The 25,889-nt window shown below is 43.0% G+C and overlaps 1 protein-coding gene across 1 annotated transcript in view; it reads right to left on the bottom strand.

Moving 5' to 3' along the window:
- Window positions 1–607: 607 nt before the first annotated feature.
- LOC137322162 (adhesion G protein-coupled receptor F4-like) overlaps window positions 608–25,889 on the bottom strand; it is a 66,533-nt gene continuing 41,251 nt past the window's right edge. Inside the window, exons 8-13 of the mRNA XM_067985276.1 lie at window positions 22,841–23,011; window positions 13,769–15,136; window positions 10,251–10,292; window positions 10,103–10,159; window positions 7,966–8,032; window positions 608–681 (exon numbers count right to left, since the gene is read on the bottom strand). Of these exons, the coding sequence (XP_067841377.1) occupies window positions 608–681; window positions 7,966–8,032; window positions 10,103–10,159; window positions 10,251–10,292; window positions 13,769–15,136; window positions 22,841–23,011 (1,779 nt within the window). The remainder of the gene's footprint in view (window positions 682–7,965; window positions 8,033–10,102; window positions 10,160–10,250; window positions 10,293–13,768; window positions 15,137–22,840; window positions 23,012–25,889) is intronic.

Genomic DNA, 25,889 nt, shown 5'->3' with positions numbered 1-25,889 from the left:
CCAGCACATTAGATTCCTGAGGAAAGTTTCTGCAAAGTTCTCCATACATCCAACAGAAAATCAACCAAAATTCCAGTCTAATCTTACAGTGTTGTGAATGTTCTAAGCCCAAGAAGTTGTGAGACCCCAAGCAGACCCATAAAAGGAAATGGGGGAAATACACCTGGGAGGCAAAAGAGGGACATTCACTCACCAACATTAAATAGGACACAAAAACACCCCTCTAAAATTAACTAGGACATTGATAACAAAACCACATTATCTGGTTTACTTATACAAGTGAGGTATCTATGACAGTGAATTATTTCACTAATATTAGCACAATCTTCTAATGAACTATATGATACTGCAGGAAATTATCAACGATCAGCTGATAATTTACACCAAAATTATCGCCCTAGTGTGCAACAAAAATATTACCCCATCAAATAAAGTAATTTATGTTAATGAGATGCCCAATGTTCCACACAATTTTATACACTTTTAACAACAGTAATCATTTCTTCTTGAATCACTTCTAAAATGGTTTCTCGTGGCGTAAATTGATTTTTAAAATCATTTCTTCTGCATCTGAAGATGGTCAGTTTTATCTACGGAGATCCAGCAGTTATTTCGGAGTAGAATAGCTCAGAGATTTGTTGTTATCGCTCGGGTGTAACTGACGAGTAAAATCACAGCTTTCTGTAAGATCAGAACAGGAAAATATTAAAAATAGTTGGAGTCACGTAGCAATGTTGTATTAGTATACATTTACTTACCTGTTCAGCTGTTTTTAATTACAGCATAGAGTTAGGTGTCCACAGCAACAATAACGTATATTCTTATAGCACCTTTAGATGTAAAAGAAGCGTTTTACAGAGTTTGACAACTGAGCAGTGATGGGAGAAAGGCTATGTAAGGTGATTTATAGAAGTAGGTTATGAGGAGTTTTTCAAAGGGAGAGAGGTAACATGGCAGAGGGGTTTGCAGATGCAATGTGATGCTGAGGAAGCTGGAGGCTCTGTCACCTAATGGTGTGAGTGAAAAGGAGGCCAATTGAAAGAGCAGAGGGTACATTGTTGTGAACGTTCTAAGCCCAAGAAGTTGTGAGATGCTCAGCAGACCCATAAAAGGAAATGGGGGAAATACATCTGGAAGGGGGGGCAGGGGAGAGGCAGGAAACAACACTAAAGCAATGTGCATAGTATCCAAAACAAAACCGGGGAATTGGAGGCAATAATTCGTAGCGTGGAGCCAGATGTAGTAGGGATAACTGAAACATGGTTACATAAAGAACAGGACTGGCAGTTAAATATTGCAGGATATAACATATTTTGAAAGGATAGGGAAGGAAGAAGGGGGTGGGGTAGCACTACTAATTAGAGACAACAAAATGGCAATGGAAAAAAGGGACATCAATAATATTAAGATAGAAGAAGAATCCATATCGATTGAGACAAAGGATAAGAGGGGATTGATCACATTAATAGGTATATTCTACAGACCACCTAATAGTGGAAGGGAAGTGGAGGAAGAAATATGTAGGCAAATCTATGAAACAGAATAATAACCATGGGAGATTTCAACTATCCCCAAATAAACTGGCAAGAAGAGGTAGGAAAAGGGGAAAGGAGTTTTGAGAGTGTGTACAGGACTCCTTTCTTACTCAGTATGTGAGAAGCCCAAGAGAGGAATCACTGCTGGATCAAGTAATGGGAAATAAAACAGAGCAGAGAAGAAAAGTAAGCGTAGGGAAACATCTAGGCAATAGTGATCATAACATAATATGGTTTAAAATAATGATTAAGAAAGACATAAGTAAGAGAAAGACCAAAGTAATAGATTGGAAAAAAAGTTCATTTTGAGGGGATGAGAATGGAACTAGAGCAGGTAAACTGAAAAAAAATTTAAAACGGTGATCAATAGAGTTTGGGAGAAATATAATCCTCTAAAAAGCAACAACAAATTAGCCAATAATGAAACACCATGGTCAAATAAATTTACCAAGGAAGAAGATGCTGCCAGAGTCTCAGTAAAGGAAGATATAGTTGAGATACTGAACGGGCTAAAAATTGATAAAGAAGAGGTACTAGAAAGGCTAGTTGAACTTAAAGTAGATAAGTTATCCGGTCTGGATGGGATGCATCCTAGGTTGCTGAGGGAAGTAAGGGTGGAAATTGTTGAGGTACTGGCCATGATCTTCCAAACATCCATAGATATGGGGGTGGTGCCAGAGGACTGGAGAATTGCAAATGTTACACCCTTGTTCAAAAAAGGGTGTAAGGATAAACCCAGTAAACCCAGTCAGTTTAACCTCAGTGGTGGGGAAACTTTTAGAGATGATAATCTGGGACAAAATTAACAGTCACTTGGATGAGTGTGGATTGAATAGGGAAAGTCAACACGGATTTTTTAAAGGCAAATCATGTTTAACTAACCTGATAGAGTTTTTTGATGAGGTAACAGAGAGGGTAGATGAGGGCAATGCAGTTGATGTGGTGTATATGGATTTTCAAAAGGCGTTTGATAAAGTGCCGCATGGTAGGCTTATCATCAAGATTGCGGCCAATGGAATAAAGGGGGCAGTAGCAACATGGATACAGAATTGGCTAAGTGACAGGAAACAGGGAGTAGTGGTGAACGGTTGTTTCTCGGACTGGAGGGAGATGTACAGTGGTGTTCCCCAGGGGTCAGTGCTGGGACGACTGCTTTTCTTGATATATATTGATGACTTGGACTTGGATGTACAGGACACAATTTCAAAATTTGCAGATGACACAAAACGTGGAAGGGTAGTAAACAGTGATAGATTTCAAGAGGATATAGACAGGTTGGTGGCATGGGCGGACATGTGGCAGATGAAATTTAACGCAGAGAAGTGCAAAGTGATACATTTCGGTAAGAAGAATGAGGAGAGGCAATATAAACTAGAGGGCACAACTCTAAAAGGGGGACAGGAACATAGAGATCTGGGGATATATGTGCACAAATCATTGAAGGTGGCAGGGCAGTTTGAGAAAGCGGTTAAAAAAGCATATGGGATCCTGGGCTTTATAAATAGAGGCATAGAGTACAAAAGTATGGAAGTCATGATGAACCTTTATAAACCACTGGTTTGGCCACAACTGGAGTATTGTGTCCAGTTCTATGCACCCCACTTTAGGAAAGATATGAAGGCCTTGGAGAGGGTGCAGAAGAGATTTACTAGAATGATTCCAGGGATGAGGGACTTTAGTTACGTGGATAGACTGGAGAAGCTCAGGTTGTTCTCCTTGGAACAGAGACGGTTGAGAGGAGATTTGATAGAGGTATTCAAAATCATGAAGGGTCTAGACAGAGTAGATAGAAAGAAACTGTTTCCATTGGCAGAAGAGTCAAGAACCAGAGGGCATAGATTTAAGATGATTGGCAAAAGAACCAAAGGTGACATGAGGAAAAATTTTTGTTATGAGTGGTTAGGATCTGGAATGCACTGACCGAGTGGGTGGTGGAGGCAGATTCAATCATGGCCTTCAATAGGGAATTGGATAAGTACTTGAAAGGAAAATATTTGCAGGGCTAAGGGGATAGGGCGGGGAAATGGGACTAGCTGGATTGCATAGAGCCGGCGTGGACTAGATGGGCTGAATGGCCTTCTTCCGTGCTGTAACATTTCTATGATTCTATAAAGAGATATGGGTAAAATTGAAACTAAAAAAAAGGCATATTCTAAGAACGTAGTAAATAAAGGAGAGGATGACAAAAGGAAATACAAAGAGGTTAGGAAGGATGTCAAAAAACAATTAGGAAAGCATAGAGGATCTATGAAATTAAATTATCAAGAAATATAAAAATAAATAGTAAAGTATTCTATACACACGTAAATAACAAAAGAAAAATCAGGATAGGAATAGGGCCACTAAGGGATGCACGAGATAAGCTCACAGGTAATGAAAACAAAATGCCAGAAATATTGAATAGTTACTTTGCCTCAGTATTTACTAACAAGGTGGGTATGACATTGGAAGAGGAGATCAAAAAAGGTAAAAATACAAAATAGAAAGCGGAGAGATAATTGATAAATTAATCAAACTTAGAGAGGATAGTATCCCCGGTCCGGATGGATTGCATCTGCACATATTGAAAGCAGTTAAGGAAGAGCTAGCAGAGGCATTGTTACATATATATAAAAATTAATTAGAAAGGGGAATATTGTCAGAGGGCTGGCGGATGGGTAATGTGATTCCTATATTTAAAAAGGGAGATAGAACAAGTCCAGGGAACTATAGACCAATTAGCTTAACTTCGGTGGTGGGAAAGGTAATGGAATCTTTAATCAAAGATGTAACAGAAAAACATCCAGAAAATGAAAATATAATAAAGAATAGTCAGCACGGATTTCAGAAGGAAAAATCATGCTTGACCAACCTTATTGAATTCTTGAAGAAATAACAGAAAGAGTAGACAAGGGTAATGTAGTAGATGTAATGTATTTGGATTTTCAAAAGGCCTTCGATAAGGTACCACATTTTAGACTCATGACTAAGGCTAGAGCATGTGGAGTCAGGGAACAGGTAACAGAATGGATAGCAAGCTGGCTACAAAACAGAAAATAGAGAGTAGGGGTTAAGGGTAGTTACTCAGATTGGCAAAAGGTGGGAAGTGGCGTCCCACAGGGATCGCTCCTGGAACCACTGTTGTTCACAATTTACATCAACGATTTGGACTTGGGAATCGTAAGTATAATTTCAAAATTTGGGGACGACACAAATTGGGGGTGTGGTTAATACAAAGGAAGAATGCGTTAAAATGCAAGAAGACATTAATAAACTTGGAGAATAGGCATGTAATTGGCAAATGAATTTCAATATAAATAAGTGTGAGGCGGTGCATTTTGGAAGGAAGAATAAGAAAGCCACGTACTGCTTGGATGATAAGAGTCTAAATGGGGTAGAGGAGCAAAGGGATCTTTAAAAGTAGCAACTCAGGTTAACAAGACCATAAAAAAGGCAAATCAAGCACTGGGGTTCATTTCTAGAGGGATAGAATTGAAAAGCAGAGAAGTTATGTTAAACTCGTACAGAACCTTGGTTAGACCACACGTGGAGTACTGCGCAGAGTTCCGGTCTCCATATTATAAAAAGGCTATAGAGGCATCGGAGAAGGTAAAAAAGATTCACAAGGATGATATCAGAACTGAGAGGATATTCTCATCAGGAAAGACTAAACATACTGGGGCTCTTTTCTCTAGAAAATGGAAGGCTGAGGGGTGACTTGATAGAGGTCTTTAAGATAATGATAGGGTTTAATAGGGTAGATGTAGAGAAAATGTTTCCACTTGTGGGGGGAGTCCAAAACTAGAGGTCATAAATATAAAATAGTCACTAATAAATCCAATAGGTAATTCAGGAGAAACTTCTTTATTGAAAGAGTGGTAAAAAAAAGTGGAACGCGCGACCTTAAGGAATAGTTGAGGCAAGTAGCATAGATGCATTTAAGGGTCAGCTAGAAAGCCACACAAAGGAGAGAGGAATCAAAAGATCTGCTGATAGGGGTAGATGAAGTAAGGAGGGAGGAAGCTCATGTGGAGCATAAACACCAGCATGGACCAGTTGGGCCAAATGGCCTGGTTCTGTGCTGTAGACTCAATGTAATTCAATGTAACACATCTGTAATATAGTGGTGGAGGAGGTGGCATAGGTAGGAAGGAGTAAGACGGTGCAGGGCAAACATTTTGAATTCAATGAATTAAGGAGCCAACTGAAGTTGATAAGGGCAGGGGTGGTAAGGGAATGGTAGACTTGGTGCAGGATAGGATGCAGGCAGCAGAGTTTAGAATGAGTGATAGTTTATGTAGGGTGAAATTTGGGTGGTTGGCAAGAGAGCACTGGAATAATCAAACTTGGAAATGAGGAAGTCTTGAATAAAGTTTTCAGCAGTGGTGGGAGAGAAGTAAAGGTATACTGCCGAGTTGCAAATAGGCAGTCTTAGTGGTGGATAGGATATGGGGTTTGAAACGCAAGTCAGGGTCAAACAGACCACAAAGGTTGTGCACAATCTGGCTCAGCCTGAGCAAATTGCCAGGGAGAGGGACAGAATCTAACGCTAAGAGTGCAGACTTTTTTGGTGGCATTGAACAGAAAGGTTCTGCTGAAAGTCTTGCTGATGCTTATCCCCAACTTGATGTTGAAAAAGCAATAGAACAACAAGGCACTGCTTGAGACAACTGCAACACAGAAAGCATTGGGCTCTGGCATAACAACATGAGATACCAATGAACACTTATTGACTTAATCGAAAGTTCTTCTCTCTGCTAACACATTAGGGTTAATTTTGTGAGGCTCTGCTTCCAGCTTGTTGTTCTGCTAGATGTCAATGTGAGTTGAAGATAGGGCTATAATTCTACAGGGTCAATTCTGCAACCCCTGCTCATGTATAGTGAGGCCCCCACCGGAGATCTTCACTCTACAAAATGACCCATATTTATTTTAAACGGATTAGCACCTTTGCTAAATTAATGAAAAGAAGAATTATAGATTCAACCGCGAAATGATTGTACATTAGATGGTGTCATTTTAGGGCCTTGGAAACTGTGATCACCAACACAATGTAATCAGGTCACTGACAATATTACTGCACACTGGATATAAATGCTGTAAAGTAGTCCTTTGTTATGATGACAACGTCCCATTAAGTAGAACCAATACTATTAGCATGACATCATTAAAGCCAATTTTAAACCCAGGTATTTTTCCAGGAGTTTTTCAGGTTTTGTTTTTAGCCTCAAAAACCAGGAGAGAATTAATGGGGAGGAATAGGTGGCAAAAAAAAGGTAAATTGAAAGAAAACCAGTAAAAAATGTTTTTTACGTGGATCACTAAAACTCAAGAAATTAATTATGCCCAAGATCCAAGGCAAGGCTAGCAAAGTTCTACATCTGTGAAGAATGTAACTATGATAGACAAGAGACAGCTCTGGGTGACAAACCAGCAATCATTTACTTGGCAAACCTTAGCTCCATCAGACTCGACCAATCAATTGAATTTCATTATGTATTTACTGTGCTTACTATAAATTTTCAATTTAAAAAAAAATTCTATTATTCCACACATCCATTGCACATCATGCTGATTGGCAGTATACTAAAAACTATCATTGTGCTTTTAAAATGTTTGGATCCATCAACATTTTCTTATGAACTGAATGAAAATACAAGGTACACTGTAAGTTGCTTTATCCCAGTGTGACCCAATAGAAACCGGGCGGGTGAGCAGTCCAAAACGAGCAGGTTAGTCACCTGCTCAGATCCTGACTATTTCCGATTTTAACCTGTCGGATTTTGCAAGCGGATGAGTTGCTCACTTAAAGCCTCATAAATTTATGCAAATCGGTGTCGTGTCATTTCAATAGGACCTGATGGCAGTTTAACCCGGGCCTGAGCGGGGAAGCTGAGGCTACTTTCCCACTAGGCAGAAGCAGGTTAGGAGACAGAAGAGGCCCTGACAGGAAAGAAGCAGGTTAGGAGACAGAAGAGGCCCTGACAGGAAAGTCTAAAAACTTTCCTTTGTGAGCAGGGGGAGCAGGAATGCTGCAGATTTGCCCCCTCCCTTTCCAGATCGCAAGACCCTCACAAGACAGCCCCAGCTTCCGATCCCACCACCTATCTGGAGTCGACGGGCAGCCTCCAGGCTGTGCAGTTTTCGTTCGCTTCCTGCTGACTTCCCGCCCGGAACTTTAATGAGCATTCAAATGAATCCCGGCCGAATTCTGGTGCAGACGGGTAGAAAATTAACTCACAAATGCAGTTTTCCACTGGAAATCCACTGACAGTTAAAATCCAGGCCCAAGATCACCAATTTGATCATATAATTAACATGCAGCAAAACACAAATTCTTTCACTTCAGTAATAACCATTAAATTACAGATATTCATGTGAATAAATTTTTTGGAGTAATGTTTATCATATGACTGGGTCTATTTATGCTCAGTTTCATGGTCGTACTTACCCTTTTTAGCAAAAAACCCATACTTGGGTTTTGGGAAAGGTTTTGAAGTAGAAGTGCTCTGTACAGTCTGAAAAAGTAAAAGCACAAGTGTTACTGCATGAAGCTGCCTTTATTTATTTACTTTTGACTTTTTTTCAACTCTTCCTGTTCCTCAGTTCTCCAAGGAGTGATTCCATGAGGATCAGTGCTCACTGGGAGCACATCTCAGGTAATTACCGCCACACCTGCCTAGGATTTCAAATTTGCTCCCTATAAGCACTGCTCCTTGCTGGGAAAACTGGGTGGTGGAAATGTCTTCTCAAATGTCATACACTATTCCCAAGAAGAACCACCAGCAGACAACTTGCCTCCATGTCACTTTGTATCCAGCCACCTGGGGGCAAGGGGGCAACTTACCCTTGAACTTTCCTCTCTCCCCAATGGCAAGTGCTTCATTTTCACTTGATACATCACTTAGACAGGGCGCCTGAGATTGGCAATTCACTGTGTAAATAATCATGGGTTAGAGCCAATAATATACCCTCCATAGCTTAGAACTTTGCAGCATCATGACATTGTGGAATCGAAGATACCTGGAGATCTCTATCCTTATTTCAGCATATTGTATTACATTTATAGTTTTAGTATTACAAATATAAGAGACCATATTCTAGTCTCCACTCGCCAGGGATGTCTGGAATGGGACATCAATCCAGTATTTAGATCCGGCACTATTTTCTCCACTCGCAACAGACGGAACTCTTTTACTGCTGTCTGGAGTGGGGCTCAAATCTTTCACCTTCTGACTCAGACAGGAATGCTGCCAGTAAACCAAAGGCTCACTCCAGTAAAATAGTATACTTAAGCATTTATTTCATGAAATTAGTTAGTAATAACACAAAAAAAATAGAATAACTACAAACTATGTTAATTAGAACAAAAATTATTAAGCTAAAGCTTCTTCAGATTTGTTTCACTCCTGTACTACAAGATAAAATGAAGTGCAAGATTAAATATGTCATGATTAAAATCTAAAAATTGAGTCATGTTCAGGTAGGTTTGGACACCATATAACAATAATTTTAACTTTTAATTATGACAACTGTTTAAATGACCGCCTATCCATTTTAGTTTTGAATCTGGTTTGGTTTATTTAGTGAGCTGCTCAGTAACAGTTCTATCTTTGTGTGGTTAAATATGTACCAGATAGTCAATGTACTTTGCAGCCTTTCTGTTCCACCACCCCCACCGCCCCCCACCTCCCACCATGGCTGAATTTTTATAGAAAATTCTTACACTACTGCTGTGTATTCTGTTTTGACACCTCATCTTAGCTTTGAATTAATAAGCCAATCTGTGAACAATTCACATAATTAACAAGTTTAAAGGTAAGTTTACCTTCAATGTTTAAATCGCAGTGTAGTGATTTAAACAGTGAAGATAAACTTACCTTTAAAAACTGTTTACCAATTAGATCCTTGATTATGAAGGTACTTAGCACATCTGCACTCAATCTTTACCTGTTGTTTACACGGCTGACCGTATCCTGTCCCACAGTTGCATCCTGCGTGTCCATACCCCCTGTCCTCACTGGCCTACACTAATTCCCTATCCCTCAATGCAATGAATTTAAAATTTTCATCCTTGTCTTTACATTCCATCATGTCTTAGTTTCTCTCCATCTCTGGAAACTCTTCCAATCTCAAGCCCCTTCCACCATCCTTCGGTCTTCCAACCCTGGCCTCCTTGTGTACCCCCACTCCCTGCCTTTGCGCTTTTATTGGTGGAACAGCTTCTTGCTGCCTGAGCTCCATTCGGTGGAATTCCATCCTCAGACCCCTCCATTTCTCCATTTCTATACCTTTAAAATCCTACGCAAAACCCATCTTTCTGATCTAGCCTTTAACCACTTTTCTTTAAACTTCCTGCTATAGCTCACATCCATTCCTCTTGTTAATTCTCTGAAAAGCGCCTTGGAACATTTTGTTAAATATATATATTGCACAAGTTGTTATTATTCTTCCATCCCATTTGTTGTGCTCACTCTTAGAACAGGCAACCAATTCCTTCTTATATCACGTCTGATGAAAGGTCTCCACCTAAAACTTTTCTCTTTCAGATGCGAACGATCTGCTGTGTTTATTTTTTATGACCTTACCTTTGTTTGGGAAGAAAGTCCTGCCAATGAAAACTTCTTCATTAAGACTTCACGCACCTAAGTTGGTAGCAGAACAAAGCATTTTATTAGATTAAGAGAAAATAGACAATGCTGGAAAAACGGTTGGAAATGACATCTGGCAGCTCACCTTATTATCCATGAATGTTCCAAAGATCAAAATAAAGAATCCCTAAGAAAAGGAAGATATTCTTAAGCAGTTAACAAACAGATCTTTAACTAATTGCAAACATTCAAGTAACCAAAACAAAATGACCATCCGCCAAATAGTTTACTCAGGTTAAAATAGGCTTTAAACACCATGCAGAGATTTTTTCCAACCAGTGATATCCAGTACCATTGTTATCAGAGCTTAACTCTTAGATTGCTGGCAGGTCCGGAGAACTCCCTTTCTCCCTGCTCCACAATGCAAAACACAATGATGGGCCGTTTTTGGGCCCTCACTCCACCTGCCCAAATCCAGCTCCCAGTTAAAATCTACACATTTCTTATGCAGAGGGTGGTCAGGATGATTAAAATTCTCATCCTTGTTTTCAAATCCCTCCCTATTTCTGTAATCGTCTTCAGCCTTACAACCCGTTGAGATCTCTGTGCTCCTCCAATTCTTGCCTGTTGCGCATCCTCAATTTTAATCGCTCCACCATTAGTGGACATGCCTTCAACTGCCAAGGCCCCAGCCTCTGGAATTCCCTCCCTAAACCTCTCCGCATCTCTAACTCTCCCTCCTCTTTTAAGACACTCCTTCAAACCAACATCTTTGAACAAGCTTTTGGTTTCATGTCCTAATATATCCTTATGTGGCTCGGTGTCAAATTTTGTCTGATAACACTCCTGTGAAATGCGTTGTGACATTTTACTACATTAAAGGCGCTATATAAATGCAGGTTGTTGTTGTTGATGTGAAGTGATGAACAACAACAACAACAACAACAACAACAACAACAACAACTTGCATTTATATCGCGCCTTTAATGTAGTATAACATCCCAAGGCACTTCACAGGATCGTTATCAAACAAAATTTGACACTAAGCCACACAAGGAGTTATTAGGACTGGTGACCAAAAACCTTGTCAAAGAGGTAGGTTTTAAAGAATGTCTTAAAGGAGGAGAGAGAGGTAGAGAGGCGGAGAGGTTTAGGGAGGGAATTCCAGAGCTTAGGGCCTAGGCAGATGAAGGCACAGTCGCTGATGGTGGAGCAATTAAAATCAGGGATGCGTAAGAAGCAAGAATTTGAGGAGCGCAGAGATCTCAAGGGGTTGTAGGGCTGGAGGAGGTTACAGGAATAGGGAGGGATGAAGCCACGGAGGGATTTGAAAACAAGGAGGAGAATTTTAAAATCGATGCGTTCCTGGACCGGGAGCCAATGTAGGTCAGCGAGCACAGGGATGATGGGAGAACGGGCTCGATGCGAGTTAGGATACGGGCAGTGGAGTTTTGGATGATTTCAAGTTTATGGAGGGTGAAGGATGGGAGGCCAGCCAGGAGAGCAATGGAATAGTTGAGTCTAGAGGTAACAAAGGCATGGATGAGGGTTTCAGCAGCAGATGAGCTGAGGCAGGGGCAGAGATGGGCGATGTTAGGGAGGTGGAAGTAGACGGTCTTAGTAATGGAGTGGATATGTGGTTGGAAGCTCATCTCAGCGTCAAATAGGACGCGAGGTTGTGAATGGTCTGGTTCAGCCTCAGACAGTGGCCAGGGAGAGGGATGGAGTCAGTGGCTAGGGAACGGAGTTTGTGGCGGGGCCCAAGACAATAGCTTTGGTTTTCCCAATATTTAGTTGGAGGAAATTTTTGCTAATCTAGTACTGGATGTCGGACAAGCAGTGTGCCAAATGAGAGACAGTGGAGGGGTCGAGAGAGGTGGTGGTGAAGTAGAGCTGGGTGTCGTCAATGTACATGTGGAATCTGATGTTGGGTTTTCAGATGATGTCGCCGAGGGGCAGCATATAGATGAGAAATAGGAGGGGGCCGGGATAGATCCTTGGGGGACTCCAGAGGTAATGGTGCGGGAGTGGGAAAAGAAACTATTGCAGGTGATTCACTGGCTATGACTGGACAGATAGGAATGGAACCAGGCGAGCACAGTCCCATCCAACTGGACGACGGAGGAGAGGCGTTGGAGGAGGACGGTGTGGTCAACCGTGTCAAAGGCTGCAGACAGGTCGCGAAGGATGAGGAGGGATAGTTTATCATGGTTACAGTCACATAGGATGTCATTTGTGATTTCAGTACTGTGGCAGAACCAGCAGAATCCTTCATCGTTTTTAAAAGGGAACTGAATAAGTGTTTGAAAAATGAAAAAGTAAATGGGTATCAGAAAGGGCAGTGGACTGGAATGGAGGATAGGTCTTTTAGAGAATCGGGTGATGGGGGATTGATTTCTTTCTATGCTTTTAAAGTTTATGATTCTAATGTATCTCTACTGTCTATGAATCTCATCAGTTTAAAAGTCCTGGATTATATCTTTTCTTTAACAAAAACAAACTCAGCTCTACAAGCATATCCTCATAGCTTAGAAACCTTTGTCCTGCGATTATCCTTAGAATCATACAGCACAGAAGGAGGTCATTCGGCCCATCGTGCCTGAGCCAGCTCTCTGAAAGAGCTATCCAATTAGACCCACTCTCCTGCTTTTTCCCTATAGCCCTCCAAATTTTTCATTTTCAAGTATTTATCCAATTCCCTTTTGAAAGTTATTATTGAATCTGCTTCCACCACCCTTTCGGGCAGTGAATTCCAGATCATAACAACTCACTGTGCAAAATAATTTCGCCATCTCACCTCTGGTACTTCTGCCAATTATCTTAAATCTGTGTCCTCTGGTTACTGATTCTCCTGCCAGTGGAAACAGTTTCTCCTTAGTTACTCTTATCAAAACCCTTCATGATTTTGAACACCTCTATTAAATCTCCCCTTAACCATCTTTGCTCCAAGGAGAACAATCCCAGCTTCTCTCGTCTCTTGAGTTACATCGAAACTACAGCTTAGAAACAGGCCGTTCGGCCCAGTTGGTCAATGTCGGCATATACAACCTCTAGTTTGGATGCTTCCAGAAAAAAAACAAGCAAATTCTACCCATTTCAGAGCTCTTGTCCACTACATTAGTTAGTTCCACAAAGAAAGCAAAAGGTTTAAAAGTGCAATAAATGAAGTAAGAAACAGGCAGAAAATGAAGGAAATTAAAAAAGAAAGAAAATGGGTAGAAAGAGGATAAACAAAAAAGTTTGAAATAAAAGGCAGAGAAGGGAAAGAGAAAGCTCATGTAGATATAAGAGGAAACAAGGAAGAAACAAAGATGAATGGAAAAAATACATTTTACATTAATTTCTTCATAAAAAAATAATAGATTAAATGAATGGTGATAAATAAGCCTCACAAGGAATGGTGCTGCTCCAGCTCATCTACTTATGAAGAATAGGCTGTCAAGAAAACTGATTTTCTTGCTATGCTTGTCTCTGGTGGACTTACTTTATGGTGGGCTTTGCTTGTTTCCAGGTTGCTATAAATGTGCATATGTTAAGGAATTATCCATGAAATATTGAACCTATGGATCATGCTTAGTTGATAAATGCTTTATATGAATTCTACTGCTTAGTTAACTCAGATTTATGCAGTATCAAAAGTTATAAGTCACAGATAATACATACCTGAAAAGCATTGAGAATGGTAAATATATAATGGAAAGCAATATGGGAATCCTCTTGAAAGGTCGGTATTCCAAATGCCCAGGTGAGACCGAGGATTGGGGTTAGCACAGCAATGCTTCTCACAATTTGTTTGAACTTTTCGATCTCCTGAGCGTGGCCTCTGGGTTTGTCCCCAATTGTTGGTCGCAGCAGCTTAACTATGACAATCATCAGAATAATGATGTTGATTGCGATGATAGCCAATGCAGGTATAATAAATGCAAGTAGAGGGTACTCTTCCTTCCAGCCGAGCCAGCAGGCATCATCTCTTATGTAATAGTTTCTTGGATAGGCAACTCCAACTGTGATGACTGAGATTATTAGTGGACACAGGTAACCAATACTAAATGATATCCCCGTCATAACTGACTTACTGAGTTCATGGAAAAGGAAAAGCAAACGATATGCAAGTAGTAGGCCCAGGGTTAACATCCAAAAAAATAAGGCAAGATAGAAAAAATGAATGAAGAAAGTAGCAGCTGCACAAGCGTCTGATTCTAGTTTTACAGTTGAAGCCACAATGAACCATATATCAGCTACCAGCAGAGATACAGCAATGTTCAGAATTCCAACATGGCGGGTATATGAGGTTGTATTTTTGGTCACATGCTTCCATACAATGGCCTCTATAATAATGGTGATTACTAAACTTCCCATTGATACAGCAACTCCAATTTTGGTTATATAGTCCAAAGCTATGTCATCGATAGTAGCAGGGGACATTAAAATAGAAAACAATGTCACGTGCTCACATCTGCATTTGATTTCTTCACCAATTATTTCAGAGTCACAGCCAGTGTTATCCCATGTTCCTGCGCCACTAAAATTCCAAAACGCACACGTGGCAGTGTTGATATCAAATGAGTCATTTCTTGGTGAGAAGGTCATTTCAACGTTAACAGATTCCTTAGTTATTATTGTCACAACAAGACCATGAATCAAAAAGTTATTACCAAAGTTAGTATTATTGGGTAAAATGTCAATCCATGTTGGATATCCAATAGTGATAACTGAGCCACTTTTTGGAAGGTTTTCTGGGGCAATGATAATATTAGCACTTAAATTGGAATAATCTGCAATGTTAAAATTATCAAAAGTTACATTAATACCAGAGCGATTGTTTTGAGGATCAATTCTAACAGCATTGAGTTGAACATTATCTTCACTGATATTGAAACTGTTCTCCTGACTGACACGAGCAGTAAACTTTTCCACTGACTCCAGGAATTGGGAACTAGTGTTATTTTCAGCTGGTGTTGTGCTAGTGAGAATTTTCCACATATTTATTGATGCAACAGCAATCACAGAGCTTACAGTTTTTATGAAATTCTGAAAAACACAAAAGAAAGCTTCATTAATCAAATGTTCAGATTCAATTCACAGAAAAACAAATTTTTTTGGAGTCAGAAAATGACCAAAAGACATAGGCTTGAACATACGAACATACAAAAAGACCAGCTGGTCCATCAAGCCTACCCCACACTCATGATGCCTGACCCTTCCTACCAATTGTATTCCAGCACAATCTGTAACCTCATGGCCTGGCATATTCCTCACATTACCATAGCCAACAAGTCAGGGGATCAACCCTGGTTCAATGAAGAGTGTAGAAGAGCATGCCAGGAGCAGCACCAGGCATACCTAAAAATGAGGTGCCAACCTGGTAAAGATACAACACAGGACGACATGCATGCTAAACAGCGGAAGCAACATGCTATAGACTGAGCTAAGCGATTCCACAACTAACGGATCAGATCAAAGTTCAGCAGTCCTGCCACACCCAGTCGTGAATAATGGTGGAAAATTAAACAACTAATGGGAGGAGGAGGTTCTTTAAACACCCACATTCTCAATGATGGCAGAGTCGAGCACATCAGTGCAAAAGACAAGGCTGAAGCATTTGCAACCATCTTCAGCCAGAAGTGCTGAGTGGATGATCCATCTCAGCCCCCTCCCAATATCCCCACCATCACAGAAGCCAGTCTTCAGCCAATTCGAATTCACTCCACGTGATATCAAGAAACGGCTGAGTGCACTGGATACAGCAGAGGCTATGGGCCCCGAAAACATCCTGGCTGTAGTGCTGAAGATTTGTGCTCCAGAACTAGCCGCACCTCCAGCCAAACTGTTCCAGTACATCAACAACTGGCATCTACCTGACAATGAGGAAAATTTCCCAGGTATGTCCTGTCCACAAAAAGCAGGACAAATCCAATCCGGCCAATTACCGTCCCATCAGTCTACTCTCAATTATCAGCAAAGTGATAGAAGGTGTCGTTGACAGTGCTATCAAGCGGCACTTACTCACCAATAACCTGCTTAGTTTGGGTTCCGCCAGGACCACTCAGCTGCAGACCTCATTGCAACCTTGGTCCAAACATGGACCAAAGAGCTGAATTCCAGAGGTGAGGTGAGAGTGACTGCCCTTGATATCAAGGCAGCATTTGACCGAGTGTTGCACCAAGGAGCCCTAGTAAAATTGAAGTCAATGGGAATCAGGAGGAAAACTCTCCAGTGGCTGGAGTCATACCTAGCACAAAGGAAGATGGTAGTGGTTGTTGGAGGCCAATCATCCCAGCCCCAGGACATTGCTGCAGGAATTCCTCGGGGCAGTGTCCTAGGCCCAACCATCTTCAGCTGCTTCATCAATGACCTTCCTTCCATCATAAGGTCAGAAATGGGGATGTTTGCTGATGATTGCACAGTGTTCAGTTCTATTAGCAACCCCTCAGATAATGAAGCAGTCCCTGCACACATGCAGGAAGCCTGCACAACATCCAGGCTTGGGCTGATAAATGGCAAGTAACATTCGCGCCAGTCAAGTGCAGGCAATGACCATCTCCAACAAGAGAGAGTCTAACCACCTCCCCTTGACATTCAACGGCACCATCACCGAATCCCCCACCATCAACATCCGGGGGTCACCATTGACATGAAACTTAACTGGTCTAGCCACATAAATACTGTGGCCACAGGAGCAGGTCAGAGGCTGGGCATTCTGCAGCGAGTGACTCACCTCCTGACTCCCCAAAGCCTTTCCACCATCTTCAAGGCAAAAGTCAGGAGTGTGATGGAATACTCTCCACTTGCCTGGATGAGTGCAGCTCCAACAAAACTCAAGAAGCTCGTCACCATCCAGGACAAAGCAGCCCACTTGATTGGCACCCCATCCACCACCCTAAACATTCACTCCCTTCACCACCGGTGCACCGTGGCTGCAGTGTGTACCATCCACAGGATGCACTGCAGCAACTCGCCAAGGCTTCTTCGACAGCAGCTCCCAAACCTGCGACCTCTACCACCTAGAAGGACAAGAGCAGCAGGCACATGGGAACAACACCACCTGCACGTTCCCCTCCAAGTCACACACCAGCCCGACTTGGAAATATATCACTGTTCCTTCATCGTCGCTGGGTCAAAATCCTGGAACCCCCTACCTAACTGCACTGTGAGAGAACCTGCATCACACGGACTGCAGCGGTTCAAGAAGGCGGCTCACCACCACCTTCTCAAGGTCAATTAGGAATGGGTAATAATTGCTGGCCTTGCCAGCGACGCCCATATCCCATGAATGAATAAAAAAAAAACATCCCCCCACAGGAATATCATCTCTCCTGGGAGAGGCAAAGAAGCAGAAAGACCCATGGCCAATAAGGGGGAAAAAAAAATCAGGAATATTCCTCTCAGACCCCCTCGGGTGATCGAAACCAGTCCAGGAGATCACATTGACCAAGCTTGCCCAAACTGAAAATCCTTTTATATGATGCGGTCTCTGCCCCAGCCAAAACTGGTATAGATCCCTTTTGAAGGCTTGCAGAGAGTCAGCACACACTGCACAAGCCAGCAATGAATTTGCATTCCAGAGGCTCAGTACTCTCTGGGGAAAGAAGAACCACCTAACATCTGGCCTATTCCTACTTCTGCGTAGTTTAAATGTATTTCCCCAAGTTTTCCCCAATCTGTTAAACTGAAATAATATATCAATAGGCACACAATCCAGTCTTTTCATTATTTTATAGACCTCTATCAGGTTTTCTCTAAGTCTATGCTGCTCTAAAGTACATAGACCCAGATCTTTAAGCCTATCTGAGTAATTAAGGTTCTTTAAGCCAGAGATCATTCTTATAGCTCTCTTCTGAACCTTTTACAAGGTCATTATATCACCAAACATGTGAGGGGACCAAAACTGTGCAGGGTACTCCAGATGCGGTCTAACCAATGTCATGTATAATGACAGAAAGATGTCTTTTAATTTGTACTGAATGGTTCCATTAATATAACCCAATAACCTGTTGGCTTTGGCTACGGCTTCTTTACGTTGGTCGTGAACTTTGAGCGATCTGTGCACCGAGATTGTTTTCTCTCTCAACTGCTTCCAGGATCGTTCCCAATAAATGAGAAATCTATAGTGCGTAGGTCCTACCCACATGCATTACAGTGCATTTATCAAGGTTCAATGTCATTTGCCATTGTTTGAGCCATTCTCCGAGCTCATCCAGATCTTTATGCTGAAGATTGTACTCTACAGTCTTAACCCGTGCACAGATTTCTGTATCGTCAGCAAACTTACTGACCATACCCCCAATACCACTGTCCAGGTCATTAATAAAAACACTGAACAACAGTGAGCCCAACACCGATGCCTGGGGAACACTACTAGAAACTTGCCTCCAGGCTGATCCACAATCTTTGACTACAGGATTCGAGCCAATTCCTAATCCAGAGTATCAAATTCCCACTGAAACTACAAGATTCTATCTGGTGAAGTAACCTATTGTGAGGTTCCTTATCGAAGGCTTTCTTAAAATCCAGATAAATAATATCAACAGGATTGCCCTCATCCGCTAACCTAGTTACTTCTTCAAAAAACTCAACAAGTTTGAAAGACACGACTTTCTTTTGCAGAAACTCCCAGTCTCCAGCCGTAACTCCAGTGTAATCGGGTTAAGTGGTGTTTCCGTGGTGTTTTTTTTTCGGAGATTCCACCATTCTCACAGCAGAGTTAAAGTAGGAAACCATAAGAACACCTGCTAAATTTCAGAACTTTTGAGCCTGAAATTTCATGCCGCTTTGGCCATTTCTTGTGCCCAAACTCGTGACTGTGATTTGGGCCACTCCACCATCCGCCCATTGGGTCCTCATGCAGCTGATTTAAATATATTTAACTGAGGATCAGTGGCACTGACACCCTGAATTTCCAGAGGTTGCACTTGCAATGCAACAGGGCTAAGTTAGAACTGGAAATCTAAGCGACATCTGTTTCTGTGACCAGCTGAGATTGCTGGGAGTGAGGAACCTTTGAGCCTAAGCTGTGCCTCCTGACTACTGGAGCTGGGAATGAGAATGCTCAGCAATTTGTTTCTGGTCTTGCCACTAGACAGCACTGGGCTCGCCTCTGACTGCCGGTGGGACGGTGAAACCTCCTCCTCCCCGGGATATTTGGCCTCCACCAACAATGAGAGCTTCTCAGGCACAAGAATTATTCCCAATGGACATATCCTTTTTGTCATTTTGACGATGGAGGAGGAGCAGGAAAGGATGGCGGAAAGAGTCAGACAGTAATTGAGGAGGACACACCCTTTGAAATATTACTGCCCACAAAGAATTCTGGGTGCTAAATTGGGCCGTGTAGCGCCCGTTATGTCGGCACTACGCGGCCTCATGAACATCCAAGATGGCGTCTTGGCTGCGCATGCACGTTTCCAGCGTGATGTGTGCCGGATGCCACCTTGGTATATGAGTTAGCGCATGTGCAAATACTGAACACCAGAAGCATGTGAAGTAAGGAGAAAATGCGTACAGTGTGCAATGCTGATTTAAAGTGATAGACACCATTTTGGACCTTAATTCTCAACTCAACGCTTCCACTGCCTGGACTGGTCTGGAGGAGCCCTGCAGTACTCCGGTGGGCAGATTCTTCGTAGTATGTTGCATGCTGCACAACCTCGCCACCATGAGGGACCAGCCTTTGCCACCAATGATTGGAGAAGACTCTGAGCCAGAGGTGGAGGAGAAGGAGCCTGAGGGGGAAGAAGTTGAGGAGGGGGAGAAGCCGGATGAGGAAGTGGAGCAAGACGCAAGGGTGCAACAGAGACCGCACACCGTGTCTGGAAGGACTCTGCACGATCGCACGATCCGTACCCTCTATCAATAATGTCAACTACATCCTCCAACTCACCAACAATCCTACGCTTCCCACCTTTCCACTCACACAAGACAATCAAATCACCCTCCATCTGACTACACATTGGTTTCCCCCTCAGCTCATCGCACAAATAAAAACCACCAACAAACGCAAATTCAAAGTCACATTTATCAATGAATAAATGAAATGATGGAAACAGAACAGAACTATTCACCCTTGTGCATTCCTTTAGTGCCTGTTGTTCATGTACCTTTTCCTAGCCTAGTGGCCCTATGAGGTGCTTCTCCAGTGACTGGAGCATGGGTGGTGGGAAGCTGTTGACCTTCAATGGAGGAGAGTGCAGATGGCCTTGGAGGACGACCTCGAGCAGCTCTGGACCGGGAAGGCCCGGCTACAGACTGCACCATCTCAGCATGGCTGCAGCAGTCTGGCCTGGCTAGCCGATAGGCGACAACAAGTGCACTGGCAGGGTGGCAGGGGTGGGAGCAGGAATGCTGTTGTTTTGAGAGAGGAAACCAGGTCCGACTGCCATGGCGTCACTGCCACTCTCCCGGGGCAGCACCTCAGCAATCCTGGTGAGCATCTGGAGAACGGATTGCTGGAGTGCTGTGACGCCCTGGAAGTCCCGTTCCACAGGGGTCCCCAGACACACGACAGCAGCAGTCTGAGCTTCCATTGCAGCAGTCCGAGCAGCAACCATAGCTTTCAGACCTTTGATCACATCAGTTTGTGCTGCAATAGAAGCTGCGACATCGGCCATCAGACGCTGCATCATGGTGGATTCCACAGGTGTGCTGATGGAGGTGACCACCCGTTCCATGTTGGAAAGGATGGGCTTCAAGCTCTGCACAAAGCCCTGTGCCAAGTTGGAGCTGGACTCCTCCATGCCCCTTGTTATTGTGCACAGGCTTTCTGGCAGGCTTTCCAGTGCCCCAAGCATTTGGTGGTGTACGCCCATCAGCCGCCTTCTGTAGCCTAGTCCATCAAAGTCCTCATCTGACTCCACTGCAGCAGAACTAGTGAGCGACCTCACCCTCCGGTGAGCTGGCACCTGTGGTATCTGTTGCCCCCACCACGGCTCCTGCACACTTGTGCCCGGAGTCTCACCATGTGCAGATCCCTCCTCTAAACTCGCCTCTAAACTACGCACAGTGTCAGTCTCTGAGCTGGTGGAAGCGAGTGTCAGTTCGAGTGACGGTGTGGCTTCAGTGTCCCCCTCCTCCTCCTCCTCCTCCTCCACCTCCTCCTCGGACGGTGCCGTTAGGTGTTGTTGAGTATCTGCAACAGCAAACAGAAACAGGTTGAGTTCTGGAGCAGGGAGAGGAGCAAGAAGGACATGCGTGCCGACAACATCTGCAGCACGTGTGTCAGAAAAGATAATGGGAGGAGGGAGATGTGGGAAACAAGAAGGAGCATTAAATATACAGAGACCCCCTTGACCGGGACCTCCAGCACGGCATGTTGTCACGGCTGCAGCGACGGCCCGACCAATAATCCGAAGCATTGTCTCCTCTAGGGGGGTGAGGAGTGTAAGCATCTCCGTCCACCCTCAGGTCCCTCCTGCTGCCGCTGTTATGCGCCACCTTCGCCTGCAAGACAGACGACAGTGTGTCGGTGAGTATCCTGCAAGGTGCGTGGGTGATGGTCCTGTCGTGGTCGAAAAGCTACCAGTTTGTGTGACCTGTGAGTGGTGGTTGTGTTGCCTGCAAGTGTGGTACTATGTGTGGGTGAGATGCAGCATGCCGAGTGCAGCAATGCGTATGGATGGACACTATTTGTTGGTGGGGGGGGGGGTGTGACAGGAGGTGTGATGCGTGGAGCAGTGGTGCAGTTGGTAGGATGTGCCACTTGACACTTGCATTCACTCACCTTGACCACTCGTGTCAAATCATTGAACTTCTTTCGGCACTGCAGCCACATGCGTGGTGCCATGCTCCTGGCATTTACTTCCTGGGCCACAGACTGCCAAAGCCTGCGAAGCTGCAGTCTGGAGGGTCTCTTGCCACCCTGCGGGTACATGTTGGCCCTCCTTCGTCCACCCCTCCAGTGCATCATCGGAGAAGTGTGAGGCCCGCTCTCGCGCCGGTCCTGCCATCTTTTCGGCCTTCTTTCCCTCTTCCCAGTGGACCGTGCATGACCCATTTAAAATATGCACCTTCACCTTTAACAGGTGCAGACTGCCGATAACGTGCACTGAGCATGCCCCATTTCCGAATTCCTCATTCTCCCCGTGCAGACAGCGCTACCCACGCTGCTGAGAGGCTGCACGGAGGTATCATTTACTGGAAGTAAAACGCTTTGGCACATCCTGAGCTCAAGAACATCACTGTATAAATGCACGTCCTTTCTTTTCTTTTCTTTTTCTTTATCTCAGCCAACCGCACAGGATCTGTGCAATATCACCCAACATGCCATTGGTGCACGTATTCATCATGTGACTAACACCATTTTCTGCAGGGTTCGGGAATACATCCAGTTTGGCATCACAGCAAGGCAGTAACGAGATAGGCCGATCCAATTTTATGGTGTCGCTGGATTGCTCACAGTGCAGGGTGCAAAAGATGGTGCTCACAGACAACCCCCTCAACTCCCTGAACAGAATGAGCTCAATGTCCAGCTTGTGTATGACAGCATGTGAAGAATCCTTCATGTCAACACGTGATTTGCAGAAAGTTGCCACAATGCATCTGTCCTTTGGAATTCGGCCCTCCTTGAATTCTTCAATGAAGAGAATCTCTCATGGATAATGAGCCCTCAGACAGTGCACAAAAGCAGCAGAGGAACGTCAATGTTTACCTTGCTAAACCTCACTTTCACACAAAAGAGACATAGTGCAGAAACGTGCTATAGTTGGCTCAACACTGTTCCTGGCAGATGCTTGTTCTTACCTCCATATCTGTTTCGCTAACATTGACTCTCAAATTTGAAAATGTTGTCAGAATTCCAACCACAGCTTGGACATTTCCAGGGGTGGTTATGTTCTGCTCAGTTGTTGTGGTGTTGGATAACTGCTCAAGAAGATTGGGAAGATTCTCTTCCAAATCAGTAGAGTTTTCCACCTGAAAAAATGAAATTAGAAAAGATTACAAGAACATATGACATTGATGGACAGGAAAAGACAAGCTGGTAAATCGAACGTGTTCCATAGAGTCATGCTGTAACTGACCATCATGATCCCTAATGCTCCTCCCCACCAACAGCCACATAACCTCCTCGGAGAGGTAAAAAAACAGATTTTTAAGAACCCTCGGCCAATTCAACAGAAAAAAGTCTGGGAAATTCCTCTCTATTCCACAGCAGCAATCAAAATGAGCAGGAGAGCACAGTGACCGTGAGACACATCATCCAATACCCAACCTTCCTTTTGCATGCTGTGATATTAGCCACAGCCAAGAACTCATCCCTTTTGAATGCTTGCAGTGAATCTGCACTCACTCAACAAGCTGGCGACTTGCTGCAAAGATTGATGCCCCCCTGCGAAAACAAAAGGCTCCTGACATCTAATCTAATTCTATGCTTACATAACTTATACGCATATCCCTGGGTTCTCCCTAACCTATCTAATTCAAATAGTCTATCCACATGGTCACAGGTTAGTCCCTTCATTATTTTTAAGATCTCAATCAAATCTCTTTGAAATGTACACTTCTCAACAGGAAGTACAAGCTCTCTAAGCCTATTGTGATAACTGAGGGTTTTTAAGCTAATACTTGAAAGGGAAAAATTTGCTGGGCTATGGGGAAAGGACAGGGGAGTGGGACGAATTGGATAACTCTTTCAAAGAGCTGGCACAGGCATGATGGGCCAAATGGCCTCCTTCTGTGCTGTAGTATTCTATGATTCTAAGTATCAATCTCACTGAGCACAGCTCCCATTTCTATGAGCACCCTTGGGTGAATGCTGTCAGGAGCTGCAGCCCAATCTGTTTTGAGACCTCTTATTCTATCCAGCATCAGATCTGCGTCCACTTTGACAGTTACAGTTTGAAAGCTAACAGTGTTGTTTAATAGCATCTACTGTCAGTTAAAAGCCCATAACTGAAATGCAAACACTTGCTCCTTCCTGTGTGAGACAACAAGACCTATTACAGGCAGAAAAAGTGTGCTTTGCTGTGGAGATGATGAGGAATTAAGAATACCCTGTACCCACTGCATAGTTTGTCTGCATAAAGTGGACCTCTTCATAAAAATCCTTCCAGTGAAATAAGATTGAGAAGAGCCTGGAGATTCAGTCACATTCATGTTTATCAACACACAGACACTTCCCAGCACAGTCACTTTGCAAAGGAACTAAACTTATTCTGGAAAGAGAAACTCACAAATCCAATTTAGTGAAAGTCCAGAAATGATTTTTCATCTATAATGGATGGCAACTCACCAATGGCAGACTTACTTATACATGAATAGTACTAAGAATTCCCAGGCAATTTATTGTTCGATCACCTTGTGTGTGGAGCGTTGTGCATTTATAGTGCATATTGTCTATTACTCCAAGTGGCAAAGTATCACTCTATGCAGTGATTTTAGTGGGCAGAAAATTAGGGAGCGAGCATTAGATACGGGCTCTCAGCCTGCAAAGCTCTGCATCAGGAAAACTAAAGATGCAAATTTATCCCTTAATGTCCAAATTGTGGACAATGCTTTGTATTATTACAGTAGTTTGATGTAACAGGTCAATTTATTAACCTAATAGTGACAGGTATAGTATTTTGGGTTTAGAATCTCATTAGGTTCTCAGCATAATATCACTGTAAGCTATTCTTTTATATCTAAGAATAGAAGATTTATAAATTACTGAAAAAATGGGTCTCGCCACTCAAAAATGGTGATAATATGCATTCAAATTTGGTTTATAAAGCAAAAAATTAAACAATAAAGCTTACTTAATTAAATCAAAAACTATAATGATCAAATCAGTGCTAAACACATAATTATATACAAATTTATTTGCTTTCAAGATGTGGGCAATGCTGGCAATGCCACATTTTATTGTCCATCCATATTGCTCTCATGGGCCTTCTTCTTGAATCGCTGCAGTGTGTGAGGTCATGTTGCTACTCCAATGGTGGTTAGACAGGGAATTCCAGGATTCTGACCAGCAAAGATGAAGGAAATGTTATATATGTCCAAGTCAGGATGATGTATGACTTGAAGAGGAATTTGAAGTGATAGTGTTCCCGCAGCATTGCTATTATTGTTCTTCTTGGTGGCAGAGGTCGCAGGGCAAGAAGATGCTGTCAAAGTAAGCTTCGTGAGTTACAATGAGTTACATCAAAACGACAGCACAAAAACAGGCCATTCGGCTCAACTGGTCTGTGCCGGCATTTATGCTCCACACGAGCCTCCTCCCTTCCTACTTCATTTAACTCTATCAGGATACCTTACTATTCCTTTCTCCCTCATTTGCTAATATAGCTTCCCCTTAAATACATCTATGCTGTTTGCCTCAACTACTCCCTGTGGTAGCGTGTTCCACATTCTTAACACTCTTTGGGTAAAGAAGTTTCTCCCGAAATCACTATTGGATTTATTAGCGACTATTTTATATTTGTGACTTTTAGTTTTGGACTCCCCCACAATTGGAAACTTTGGGCGAGAAATTGGGCCGTCTAGCGCCTGTTGTTTTGGCGCTACGCAGCCTCTTGAAGTGTCAAGATGTCGTCATGGCTGCGCACACACGTTTCTAGCATGACGTGCGCCGGACGCCATCTTGGTATAGGTATTAGTGCACGCGCTGATAACGACTGCCGGCTGCAAGTAAAGTAAGGAGAAAATGGATACAACTAGTGTGCAACGTTGATTTAAAGTGATAGACACCATTTTGGAACTTAACGCTCAACACAACGCACAGTCTTAACCACGACCATCTGAGCATGTCTTAGAGTGCCTGGAGAAATCCCCACCAAAGCTATTTAAAGGGACCATTCAGGATTTACAA

Source organism: Heptranchias perlo, chromosome 5, assembly GCF_035084215.1.
Source record: "Heptranchias perlo isolate sHepPer1 chromosome 5, sHepPer1.hap1, whole genome shotgun sequence".
NCBI classification, from domain to species: Eukaryota; Metazoa; Chordata; class Chondrichthyes; order Hexanchiformes; family Hexanchidae; genus Heptranchias; species Heptranchias perlo.
Note: the sequence above shows the minus strand (reverse complement) of the source record. Positions and strands in the feature narration are given on the sequence as shown.